Source organism: Cervus canadensis, chromosome 18 (assembly GCF_019320065.1).
Source record: "Cervus canadensis isolate Bull #8, Minnesota chromosome 18, ASM1932006v1, whole genome shotgun sequence".
NCBI lineage: Eukaryota > Metazoa > Chordata > Mammalia > Artiodactyla > Cervidae > Cervus > Cervus canadensis.
The window spans coordinates 26,011,051-26,024,534 of NC_057403.1; the positions used below are offsets into that span (position 1 = coordinate 26,011,051).

At 37.8% G+C, this 13,484-nt stretch overlaps 2 protein-coding genes and 1 non-coding gene across 3 annotated transcripts in view; 1 reads left to right on the forward strand and 2 right to left on the reverse strand.

Annotated features, from left to right (window-relative positions):
• Positions 1-13,484, forward strand: part of ZNF567 (zinc finger protein 567) — a 30,145-nt gene that overhangs the window by 5,306 nt on the left and 11,355 nt on the right. The gene's annotated exons all lie outside the window — the stretch shown is intronic.
• LOC122421461 (60S ribosomal protein L10-like) lies at positions 12,648-13,224 on the reverse strand. The gene has a single exon (XM_043437510.1). The coding sequence runs from the start codon at positions 13,138-13,140 to the stop codon at positions 12,730-12,732; it is 411 nt and encodes a 136-aa protein (XP_043293445.1). The 5' UTR covers positions 13,141-13,224; the 3' UTR covers positions 12,648-12,729.
• On the reverse strand, positions 13,091-13,225 carry LOC122421817. Its single transcript, XR_006263629.1, has one exon. It is a non-coding gene; the product is annotated as a small nucleolar RNA SNORA70 (small nucleolar RNA).

Consider the following 13,484-nt stretch of genomic DNA (forward strand, 5'->3'; position numbering starts at 1 on the left):
ATTTGGTCATGATAGATTCATATATTCATTTTCCACATATTGCTTAGTGAATTTACTAACACACTGTTAAGGATTGTTTTATCTGTGGTTCATAAATAATTTGGTCTATAGTTTTTCTTATAATGTTGTTGTCTAGTTTTGGTATGAAGGTAATAATAACTTACAGAATGAGTTGAGATGAATTCTCTCCTTTTATTTTCTGAAAGAATTTGTATAGAATTGTTATTATTTCTTCCTTAACTGTTTGTTAGAATGCACCAGTGAAGCCATCTGAGCCTCAGGATTTGTTTATGGGAAGGTTTTTTACTAGCAGTTCAATTTCCTTAATAGAATTGTGGCTATTACTGCTATTCAGGCTTTCCTCGTGGCTCAGACAGTAAAGAAGCTGCCAGCAATGCAGGAGACCCGAGTTCAGTTCTTGAATTGGGAAGATCCACTAGAGAAGGGAATGGCAACTCATTTCCATATTCTTGGCTGGAGAATTCCATGGACAGAGGAGCCTGGCATACTATAGTCCTTGGTGTTGCAAAGAGTTGGACAGGACCGAACGACTAACACTTTCACTTTCATGCTGTCAATTTTTTTCTCTTCAGTGAGCTTTTATAATTTATGTCTTTTAAGCAATCTGTCCATCTCATCCAAGTTATAAAATTTATTGGCACAAAGTTGTTAAAAAATCTACGCTTTTTATCCTTTTGATGTTTGTATAATCTGTAATGGTGCCGTTTTTTCATTCTGCTGTTGATTATTTGACTTTTAGTTTTTTGCTTGATCAGTTGACTAGAGGTTTATCAATTTTGCTGATTTTTTTCAAAGTAGCAACCTTTGGTTTTATTGATTTTCTGTTTTTCTGTTTCCTGTTTCTTCATTTCTGCTCTTACACTTTGTATTCCCTTTCCTTTTCATTACTTTGGATTTAATTGCCTCTTGTTTTGTACATGGAAGGTTATATCATTGATATTGGACTTTTTTTCCCCTGTAGGACATTTAACGCTATAAATTTTCCTCTAACAAATTTAGACATGTTGTGTTTTCATTTTTATTTGTTTGAAAATATTTTCTAATTTATCTCATGTTTTCCTTTTTGACCCATTTGTTTAGAGGAAGTGTGTTTAATTTTCAAATATTTGGGGATTTTCCAAATAGCTTTCTCTTATTGATTTCCAGTTTAATTTTGTTACAATCAGGAAACATGCTGTATATGATTTCATTCTTAAATTTATAGACTTCTTTTGTACCACAGATTATAGTACCATCTGATGAATGTTCTGTGTGTACTTGTAGAGGATGTATAGTCTAGTGTTGTTGGATGGTGTATTCTGTAAATAATCAAGTCAGATTGCTTGATTATGATGGTAAAGTCTTCTATATCCTTATTGACTTTCAGTCTGTTATACCAATGACAGAAAAGGAAGTCAAAATCTTAAGTTACAAGTGTGGCTGTGAAAGTGAAAGTCACGCGGTCATGTCCATCTCTTTGTGACCCCATGGACTGCAGCCCTCCAGGCTCCTCTGTCCATGGAATTCTCCAGGCCAGAATACTGGAGTGGTTAACCGCTCCCTTCTCCAGGGGATCTTCCCAACCCAGAGATCGAACCCGGGTCGCCCGCATTGCAGGTAGATTCTTTACCATCTGAGCCACCAGGGAAGCCCAAAACTATTAATGGAAAGGCTGACTGAGCTTTTTTAAATGGATGGAATAGGATGACACTGCTGATCACTCTTGGCATCACCGAAGCAGGACAACCAGACATCATGTGCTCCTGACAGGACAGTGGTGGTGGTTTAGTCGCTAAGTCATGTCCGACTCTTGTGACCCATGGCCTGTAGCCTGCTGGGCTCCTCTGCCCATGGCATTCTCCAGGCAAGAATACTGTAGTGGGTTGTCATTTCCCTCTTCAGGGGATCTTCCTGACCCAGGAATTGAACCCAGGTCTCCTGCATTGCAGGGAGATTCTTTACCAGCAGAGCTACATGTTGGATTCATGTGGCTATAATTGTGTCTATTTTAACTTTTGCTTCTATCAGTTTTTACTTAATATATTTTGAAGTTCTGTTTTTAGATTAATTTATATTTAGGACTGTTCTGTCTTTTTATGAATTTTATGAATTGATCTCCTCTGTCATTATAAAATGCCTTACTTGGAACTTCCCTGGTGACCTAGTGGCTAAGACTCCATGCTTCCTCTGTAGGGGGCATGGGTTCAGTCCCTGGTGGGGGCACTGAGATCTCATATGCCACACAATGCAGCCAGAAAATAAATAAATAAGTTAAAGTGGCTTTCTTAATCCCTTATAATATTCTTTGTTCTAAAATCTATTCTGTTTGATACTATTATAGCTGTTCTGGCATTCTTATGATTAGTATTTATTTTTAAATTTAATTTTTTGGGAATATACTAAATGCTTTTTACCCTGGAGCATCTCCCACCTTTTCTTTATTTTTTTCAGCTGATTTACATACGTTTCAGGTGTACAACATAGTGATTCACAGTTTTTAAAGGTTTTTAAAACTCCATTTATAGTTATTACAAGTATTGGCTATATTCCATGTGCTATGCAGTATATCCTGGTGGCTTATTTATTTTGTGCCTAGTAGTTTATACCTCTTAATCTCCTACCCCTATCTTACTCCTCCCTCCTTCCCTCTCACCACTGGTATCCACTAGTTATCTCTGTCTGCAAGTCTTGTTTCTGTTTTGTTATATATATCTGTTTTATTTTTTAGATTCCACACATTCATGATGACATACAGTATTTGTATTTCTCTGACTTGCTTCACTAAATATAATACTCTCCAAGTCTATCCATGTTGTTGCAGATGGCAAAATTTCATTCTTTTTTTATGGCTGAATAATACTCCTATGTGTTATGGGGGGCAGCTATTCACTGTGTCTTCTTTATTCATTCATCTGTTGATGGGCACCTAGCTGAGTACTGTTCCTCTGTGTGTGTGTGTGTGTGGCTATTCCCTATGTCTTCTTTATCCATTCATCTGTTGATGGTCACCTAGGTGGCTTTCACATCTTGGCTATTATAAATAATGCTCTGAACATTGGGGTGGTGCATGTGTCTTTCTGAATAACTGTTTTTACATTTTACCCAGGAGTGAAATTGCTGGGCCATGTGACAGTTCTAGTTTTAGTTTTTTGAGAACTTCCAACTGTTTTTTCACAGTGGCTGCACCAGTTTACATTCCCACCAGCAGAGTATAAAGGTTCCCTTTTCTCCATATCCTTGCCAGTGTTTGTTAGTCTGTGGTCTTTCTGTTGATAGCCATTCTGACAGGTGTGATATGCTATCTCATTATGGTTTTGATTTGCATTTCTCTGATGTTAGTGATGTTGAGTATCTTCATATGCCTGTTGGCCATCTCTGTGTTTTCTTTGGAAAAATGTCTGTTCAGTCTTCTGCCCATTATTTAATTGGGTTATTTGGGGTTTTATGTTAATATTGAGTTTGTATGAGCTGCTTATATATTAATAGTTTTGATGTATGTGTGCTTAGTCATGTCTGACTCTTTGTGACCCCATAGACTATAGCCCGCCAGGCTCCTCTGCCCTTGGAATTTTCCAGGCAAGAATACTAGAGCAGGTTGCCACTTCCTTCTCTAGGGGATCTTCCTGACCCAGGGATTGAAGCTGCATCTCCTGTGTCTCCTGCATTGGCAGGTGGATTCTTTACCACTGTGCCACCTGGGAAGCCTTTAATTTGGACCTTTTATTGGTCATTTGCAGAAACTCTTTCCCATTCTGTAGGTTGCCCTTTCATTGTGTTGATGGTGAGCCCATGTATTTTGAGATCGATACTTAGCTGTAGATTCAAGGGTATCACTCTACATATGTCTGGAGAAGCCTCTGTCTCTGTCTGTCTCTCTGCTGCTCCCTCCTCTTCAGTATTTTGCTTAGCAGTTCTAGCCATCTTGGACTCTTCAAACTCCCATCTCTGTGTCTTCAACTCAGAAAGACTGCTGGGCTCTGTGTTCTCCCTCCTGTGCTGTGACCTGGAAATTGCCTATAAGCTGTGAGCTGGGCAGTCAAAGCTTACTTTGTTCCCTTCTTTCAGAGCTCACTGTGCTCTGCTGTCAGTCAGCCAGTGCTTAAAAACATCTGTTTAACCTATTTTTTTTTTACAATTTTTTAACTGTTTACAGCAGAAGAGAATTTCCTATATTAGTTCATTTCCATAGAAGTTGATTTGTTTTGTTGGACAGTCAAGTAGGCTGAAATCAAACTTGAAACTTCAGACTCTCTGACTGGTGGCAGCTTGAATCTCTGCTTGATTTCTTTCATGTTTAACCAGAGGTCTCAAATTCTGACCCATGAATGGCTAACTGAGGTATCAGCTAAAGGTGTGGATAAAATTTGTTCAGTGTCTTTGGACTCCCCCCAACTCCTGCCTCTGGCTTTCATTTCTGCAGGATTTCCCTACTTCTTTTCCAGTTACTGTTGTTATCCTAAATTCTATTGTTTCTTCAAGCCAGTAGGACCATTTCCACCTGAATTTTATTTGCCATACCTGATGTCTACTTGGGACCCACCTTTAGGCTGAAAGTAGTGTGAATTGGCAATTCTGTCGTTCTTCCCCTAAGTATAAAACCTTCCTTCCAGTTTCTATTTGTTTGGGTCACTTTTAAGTGCCTTCAGATAGCTGTTTTTTATAGTCAGCACTCCATATTCATGGGGCTTCCCTTCCACATCCACAAATTCAACCAACCACAGATTGAAAATGTTAAAAAAAAATCCCAGAATGTTCCAAAATGCAAAACTTGAAATTGCTGGACAGTGGCAACTATTTACATAGCATTTACATTGTATTAGGTATGGTAAGTAGAGATGATTTAAAGTATATGGAACAATATAAAATAGATTATATATAAGTACTATACAGTTTATGTAAGGGACTTGAGTATTTTGAGATTTTGGTATCTGCAGGGGGTCCTGAAATCTCCCATGGAAACTGAGACTTTGATTATATTTTTCTGGAGTTTAGAGCTGTTATCTACAGTAAATGTGAAATAAGAACACACTCTTCCATTTTTGAAGGAGACGCCCAAACCTACCTTTTTTTTTTAATCAAAAATTTTTAAGGTATAATCTACATAGAATAAAAAGCAACTCATTTTAAGTGTTGATCAAGTTTAGGAAGTTTTAGAAAGGTATAAAGATTTATTCAGTTACCACAACAATCAAGATTACAAAATTTACATTACTCCAAAAAGTTCCTTCATGCCCCCCTACAACCAGTTGCTCTACTGCCACAGTTGGCCTCTATTAAGATATTATTAATCATACCTGCTTTTGTCACTGTAAATTAGTTTTGCGTCCTCTAGACTTTCATATAAATGGCGTAGTAGAATATGTGCTTTTTAGGGGATTAGCCTATTTAACTCAATGTAATTTTCTCTTGAAATTCATGTTGTGTGTATCAGAACATTGCTTATATTGCTGACTACTGTTGTTCCATTATATGAATATACCACAATTTTTTAGTTATACCCTCACTTTTTGATAGACTTTTTTTTTTTTTTTTTTTACTTTTTGACTGTTACAGTATTATTATGCTCATATGTGGATTATATTTTCATTTCTTTTGAACAAAACCTGCCTAGGTTTGAAATCAGTAAATTGTGTGAAAAATATATGTTTAAATTTATTTTTAAAAAAATTTATAAAAAAAACCTGCCAAACTGTTAAGCAAAGTGGTTGTGTCATTTTACTTTCCCACTACCAATGTATGATAGTTATTATATTATAGCTGCATATCTTCACCAACACTTGGTATGGTCACTGTTTTAGTTAATTCTAGCAGGTGTGTATTGGCATTTCATTCTTTTGAAATTTTTTGTTTCCCTAACACAATTAAAATTGGTAAGTGTTTTTTATTTTGCATATTTGTCATGGATATATAGCTACTGGATTTGTTTAGATCTTTTGCCAGTTGATTTGGTTGTCTTCTTATTCCTGTATTATGAGAGTTCTTTATACGTTCTCAATACAAGTCTTTTGTAAGATAGAAACACTGGGAATATATTTCCCAGTCTATGATTTGATTTTTAATTTTCTTAGTGGTGTCTTTCAGAGCTGAAGTTTTTAATTTTGACAAAATCCAGTTTACCAGGTTTTAAATTTTTATGATTAGTGCTTTTTGTGCACTACCTCAGAAGGCTTTGCATACTCCAGCATTATGCATATTTTGTTCTTTAATATGTAAGTATTATGGTTTTAGATTTTCATTTTAAAGGAGTGACCCATGTCAATTTCATTCTGTAAGATAAGAGGTAAAGTTCCCTTTTTCTATTTTCAATGGATATCCAGTTTTTCCAGAGTCTTTTGTGAAAAGAGATCCTTTTTCTACTGAATTCTATTGGAGGCTTTGTTGACAGTCAGTTGATCATGTGTGTAGGTGTTTTTTATAGTCTGTTTAATTGATTTGTGTGTTTATACTTTCACCAAGATAACAGTTTTAGTTAGGGTATTAAGTCCTGATATCAGGTAATGTAAACCTACCAAATTGTTTTAGGTATAAGTATTTTACATTTTCCTATAAATTTTCAAATCAACCCATCAGTCTCTATAAAACAACCTAATGGTTTGTGATTAGATTTTCAAAGATTTATAAGTTGGTTGAAGATAATTGTTAGGTTAACACTAGTAAGTCTTCTGAACCATGGACCTAATGTATTTCCATGTTTGCTTAGGTCTTTTAAATTTTCTCTCAGCAGTGTTTTGTAGTTTCCAGTGCACAGGTCTTGCAAATATTTTCTTAATTTTATTTTTTAACTTCATTCTCAATTGTTTGTTGTTAGTATATAAAATAGAATTGATTTTTTAAAATATATTTTGAGATAAATATGCTGTGACCATGGTAAATTCACTTATTATTTCCTGTACTTTACATATCTGGTTATGTCTGTGAATACAGTTTGCCTTCTTCCTTTCCAGTCTGTTTGCCTTGTATTTTTCATTCTTTATGCATTGTCTGCAGTGTTCAATAGAACTAGAGAGAGCAGCTATCCTTGACTTGCTCCTGATCTTAGGGGGTAAACAACCTTTAACCAATAAGTATGATATTATGTATAAATCTTTTGTAGTTGCATTTCATTAAGTTGAGGAGTTCTATTTCTAATGTTGAGAGATTTTAATACAAGTATCAGTTCAGTCCAGTCGCTCAGTCGTGTCCGACTCTTTGCAACCCCATGAGTCGCAGCACGCCAGGCCTCCCTGTTCATCACCAACTCCCGGAGTTTACTCAAACTCATGCCCATCGAGTCGGTGATGCCATCCAGCTATCTCATCCTCTGTCGTCCCCTTCTCCTCCTACCCCCAATCCCTCTCAGCATCAGGGTCTTTTCCAGTGAGTCAACTCTTTGCATCAGGTGGCCAAAGTATTGGAGTTTCAGCTTCAGCATCAGTCCTTCCAGTGAACACCCAGGACTGATCTCCTTTAGGATGGAATGGTTGGATCTCCTTGCAGTCCAAGGGACTCTCAAGAGTCTTTGCCTAATGCTTTTTTTTCATTTGAAATGACCATAGGCTTTTCCTACCATATTCTGATTTAATGAGGATTATATTATTGATTATCAGGTATTGCATTCCAGAGATAAGCACCACTTGTTCATGTGTTATGCTTTTTATATTATCCCTTTATATAATTCACTCTTATTTTTTGGTTTTTAATTGGTATTCATCAAGGCTATTGGTCTGTAATTTTGCCTTTTTCTGGTTTTGGTAACTGTATAAGATTCACCTCATAAAAGGATTAGGAAAGTATTCCTCGGTCCTTTATTTTTAAGAAAAAGTTAGTGTAGTATTATCATTAACTCTTAAATGTTTCACAGGACTTATCTTAAAGTCTTCTGGACCTGGAAAAATCTTCACGGGAACTTCTTGAATTGCAAACTCAGTATCTTTAATAGTTAAGGGTTTTCAGATTTTTTCCTTTGGTATCATGTTTTTAAGTGAAAATATTTGTCCATTTCATCTACACTGTCTAATTTATTGCCTTTAATTTGTTTATGCTGTAATGTCTTTGTTCTGTTTAATATCTGCAGGAACTGATAGTGGCCATATGCAGCATCCCTCTTTACTTCTTAAATATCTAAATAGTATTTTACCTTTTTTTGTGAGGGGTGGGAGGCTATGCTTGGTACTGTTGCAGGTCTTTTTTTTTGTTGTTGTTGCAGGTCTTTATTGCTGCGTGAGGGCTTCTCTATGAATAGTTGTGACACACCAACTTAGTTGCCCCATGGCATGCAGGATCTTAGTTCCCTGACCGGGAATGGAACCCACGTTCTCTGCATTAGAAGGTAGATTCTTAACCACTGGACCACCGGGGAAGTCCCTAGAGGTTTTACATTTTAATGATACTTTCAAGTATCTGGCTTTTAGTTTCATTGATTTTTTTTTTCCCTGTTGTTTATTTATTTCCTATTTTACTGATTTTTCCTTTTTTCCAAACGATTTCCTTTACTTGCTTTGAGTTTAGCATATTCTTTTTTAAAGCTAAAGATGAAAGTTTAAATTATTGATATTAAATCTTTCTTGTTTCCTAATATAAGCAAGCATTTAAACTTATAAGTTTTTCTCTTAGCCTATTCTTCAAAATTGTATTTAGCCTAATATATTTTATGAAAGTTTTCTTTTTTATTTTTCTTTGACCCTAAATTGATTACTTGGAAGTGTATTGTTTAATTTCCAAACATTTGGGGCTTGTCTAGATATGTTATGTTTATTGATGTCTAATTTAGTTCATGTGTGGTCAGAAAACATACTTCATGTGATTTTTCATTAATCTGTTGAGATTTACTTATGATCTATCTTGGTGCATAGTCCATTTACTCTTGAAAAAAAATGTGTTGTGCAAAATATTGAAAGTGGTGGTTTATAAATATCAAATGAGTTGTTGTTGTTGTTCAGTCGATAAATCTGTGTGACTCTTTATGACCCCATGAACTACAGCACCCCAGGCTTCCCAGGCCTTCACTGTCTCGCCAAGTTTGCTCAAACTCATGTCCATTAAGTCAGTGATGCCATCCAACCATCTCATCCTTTGTCACCCCCTTCTCCTCTTGCCCTCAATCTTTACCAGCATCAGGTGTCAATATTCTTTAGAGATTCTGAATGGCTACAGATTTTTCCCCCATTGGTCTAGTTCTCTCAGTTAGTGATCAGAACTAACATTCAGTTCAGTTCAGTCTCAGTCATGTCCGACTCTTTGCAACCCCATGAATCGCAGCACACCAGGCCTCCCTGTCCATCACCAACTCCCAAAGTTTACTGAAACTCATGTCCATCGAGTTGGTGATGCCATCCAGCCATCTCATCCTCTGTCGTCCCCTTCTCCTCCTGCCCCCAATCCCTCCCAGCATCAGGGTCTTTTCCAGTGAGTCAACTCTTCGCATGAGGTGGCCAAAGTATTGGAGTTTCAGCTTCAGCATCAGTCCTTCCAATGAACACCCAGGACTGGCTCTCCCATAGGATGGACTGGTTGGATCCCCTTGCAGTCCAAGGGACTCTCAAGAGTCTTCTCCAACACCACAGTTCAAAAGCATCAGTTCTTTGGTGCTCAGCTTTCTTCACAGTCCAACTCTCACATCCACACATGACCACTGGAAAAACCATAGCCTTGAATAGACAGACCTTTGTTGAAAAAGTAATGTCTCTGCCTTTTTTTTTTTTTTGAGGACATATTATTTCTGTGAAGGACATGAAGGAACAAGTCTCAAGAATAGCTGGGAAAAGCATGTTTCGAGGCAGAGAACAGCCAAGTGCAAAGGCAGGGAAATTAGGGCTTCTCAGAACAGACAAAGCCCAGTGTAGAAGGAGTGCAACGAACACAGCGGAGAAGCTTTACAGAAGAAGCTGAAGAGGCAGCTAGCTGCCAGGGCTGGGACCAAACCTTGGTATGACCAACTCCAAAGCCTCTGTATTTTCCACTACTTTTCTAGTATCTATGCAGAGTATGCCAACTAAACTAAGGCAGAGTCAGAACAAATTTTTCTTATAAGAAAAGACTAGACTGGAATGAAATAAGCCTACCTCAGACTGACAGCAATTCTGGGACTGAGGAGCCTGCGGGCTACAGACCATAGGGTTGTAAAGAGTCAGACACGACTAGTGACTGAGCATGCATGTGTGCTGGGACGGAATGAAGAAATGTTTTTTATTTACCTCGTCTATATATGGAGCTAAAAGTAGGACCTCCTGACAAACGCCCTCCATCCGTCACACGAAATTAACAGGAACATAACTGGAGGCAATGCTGGTGCTCCAAGGTTGAGCCACACCATGGTGGTGATGACAGAAAGACTGAGTGTCCCAGGGAATGAGCTTATGTACTCTTAAGGCTTTTGACCACAAGCTTACTCCTTGTGTTTAGAAGTTTAGAAGTTAACTTTTAATTTACCCTGATAGGTCAGTTGGTAAAGAATCCGCCTGCAATGCAGGAGACCCTGGTTCAATTCCTGGGTCAGGAAGATCCACTGGAGAAGGGATAGGCTACCCACTCCAGTATTCTTGGGCTGCCCTGGTGGCTCAGCTGGTAAAGAATCTGCTGGCAATGTGAGAGACCTGGGTTCGATCCCTGGGTTGGGAAGACCCCCTGGAGAAGGGAAAGGCTACCCACTCCAGTATTCTGTCCTGGAGAATTCCAGACTGTGTGGTCCATGGGGTCGCAAAGAGTTGGACACGACTAAATGACTTTCACTCACTTTAACTTACTTATGATAGTTATAACCAGAAGTGCCATTTTTCCAGTTAATTGTGACAGTTTATATGTGAAATAAATGACTGCCCTATATTTGCTAGGGATATATGTCATGAACCAAAACTTTGGCCCCATAGATAAAAGTGTGAGCACTGATATAAAAGAAGACCTTTTATTGATTTAAAAAAATGCCTTTAACAAAAGGTATTTTGCTTTTAACAGTTCTTACAAGTCACAGTCTAACATTACTAGTCCCTTTTCATCACCTAAGGTAATTAAATACGTCTCTCTAACAAAATCTATTATTAATCTGGGTTTTAAAGTTCAGCATCAGAATAGCATATACAAAACATACTGATTTTCTCATTCAGGGATCACTAGTGCACTCTCAGGAATCAGTTAAACAAAGCAACAATAACAACAAAAAACATGAATACTTGAGGAAACTAAAAAAATCTAAAATAATGCCTAAATACATCTACTTAAAAAAAATGTTGGTCAGACTAGATAGATACACTTTTATTTCACTATCAGCATAACTATTACTACTATTTTTTCAAGAAAAGGCAGTTTAGGTTCATCTATAAGAGTCACTAATCATAAACAAGTAGCAGAAAACCAATTCTGGCCACAGGCTCACAGTAAACTTTTGTTGCTAATTTTATACTTATAAACCTGATAAAGTATGAATGGTAATCATTGGTTAATAACAGCCAATAATTAAGTTTCTGTCATGCAGAGAATTACTTTAATGATTTCTATCCATTAAATAATCAGTCTAAGCTTGAAGAATTAGGTGGACATTAAAAACATTAAGAGAAAAACTGATACATCACCCACTTCTGCAGAAAGGCAGAGGAAGCTTTGGGCATTCACTTAGGGTAGAACCTTCTCTGCTTCTCTACTAGATCCCTTAATTCTTCTGGGTGTGCTAAGAATTAGTTCTAAAAAGAAATATCACTGAAAACATACAACATGACTGTCATGCCTACTATACTGTATCTGTGACACTGACATGAATATAAGCATTAGCTACCACTGATTTAAGACACAGATGCACCAAAGAAGCTAGGCTGCAGGCCAAGACTAAGTGTGTTCTGCCTCCAGCAGCATCCTTGGCACTTGTTTTCTTAAAATTATGTTACATGTGTAGGCAAAGTCAAGTCTGTGCTTTTGCACAATATATATTCTAAGCAATATGTTTGCTTAATGCAACATTAAAACAGCAACCATGACACTTTGATTTTCTTCATAAACACAACGGATCAGAAGTAACTCCTTCTTTTCTCCTCTACTTGAATTTTTAGTTGACAAAGTAAGGAGAAAGGATGCCCCTCACTATTTCAACAATGTGTAATAAGATATTTGGGGGGCAGCTTATGCCAAAGCCTGCAGTTTCTCAGTCTTAGCAGAAGATAACCTTTCTGAAGATGACATGAAGACAAAATTTTTTCCAAAGCTCACCTCAGTGTTTAACTCAAAACATAGGCATCTTTAGTGGTATACAGGCATGCTTTAAGGATCCATTTTTCTCATAAAATCCTTTGTAATATGTCACAGTTTGAAGACTGAAGGTTTTGAGTTTCTTATGTTAGAGAGTTAAAGAATAAGGGCAAGGAAAGGATCAGGTAATAAGACAAAGATGGCAAAGATATAAAAAACATAACTCTGCAATAGTGCTTCCTTCAGGGTACCCAATAAGATAACACCATTCTATCCTCCTTAGGAAGTGTCAGACCTACTATGATGACTTTCAACTTGGGTTTAAAAAAGATCTTTTTTTGTGTGTGTGTGTGTAATAAAGTTTTATTAAAGTATAAAGGAGATAGAGAAAGCTTCTGACATAGGCATCAGAAGGGGGCAAAAGAGTACCCCCATGTCTCTGCTTTTTAATATGCTGTCTAGGTTGGTCATAACTTTCCTTCCAAGGAGCAAGCGTCTTTTATTTTTTTTTATTTTTATTTTTTGACAGGAAATAGCATTTATTGGTGAGCGTGATTAAGGAGGGAACAGAGCTGATGCTCATGAGTGCAGGGCCCGCCATTTGTCCAGGGGACCACGATTAGGGATGTATTTGACCCCACAGCCGTCCGGGATGAGTCGCTTTTCTGCCACCATGTTCTCAAATTCATCCACATTGAACTTGGTAAATTCCCACTTCTTGGAGATGTGGATCTTCTGACGGCCAGGGAACTTGAACTTGGCCCGGCGGAGGGCTTCAATCACATGCTCCTTGTTCTGCAGCTTGGTGCGGATGGACATTATGACCTGGCCAATGTGGACCCTGGCCACTGTGCCCTGGGGCTTTCCAAAGGCACCACGCATACCTGTCTGGAGTCTAGATTGAGAAACAGCAGGCCAGTCATGAATGCCCACTAGGAAGAGTTGTCTCCAAGGTCCCTTAGGGCTACCTGTACAGGCAACAGGTTGCATACACTACCAAGGAGGCTGCTGTTTGCAGCCATTGCACACTGGGCCCCCATGGGGAAAAGAGCACAGTCAGCTTAATTGGCTGCAAAGCAAGCGTCTTTTAATTTCATGGCTGCCATCACCATCTGCAGTGATTTTGGAACCCAAAAAAATAAAGTCTGACACTGTTTCCACTGTCTCCACATCTATTTCCCGTGAAGTGATGGGACCAGATGCCATGATCTTAGTTTTCTGAATGTTGAGCTTTAAGTCAACTTTTTCACTGTCCTCTTTCACTTTCATCAAGAGGCTCTTTAGTTCCTCTTCACTTTCTCCCATAAGAGTGGTGTCATCTGCATATCTGAGGT

Excerpts from the sequence above, each read along its gene's own strand:
- LOC122421461 (XM_043437510.1), bottom strand. The coding sequence starts at position 13,140 with ATGCAACCTGTTGCCTGTACAGGTAGCCCTAAGGGACCTTGGAGACAA.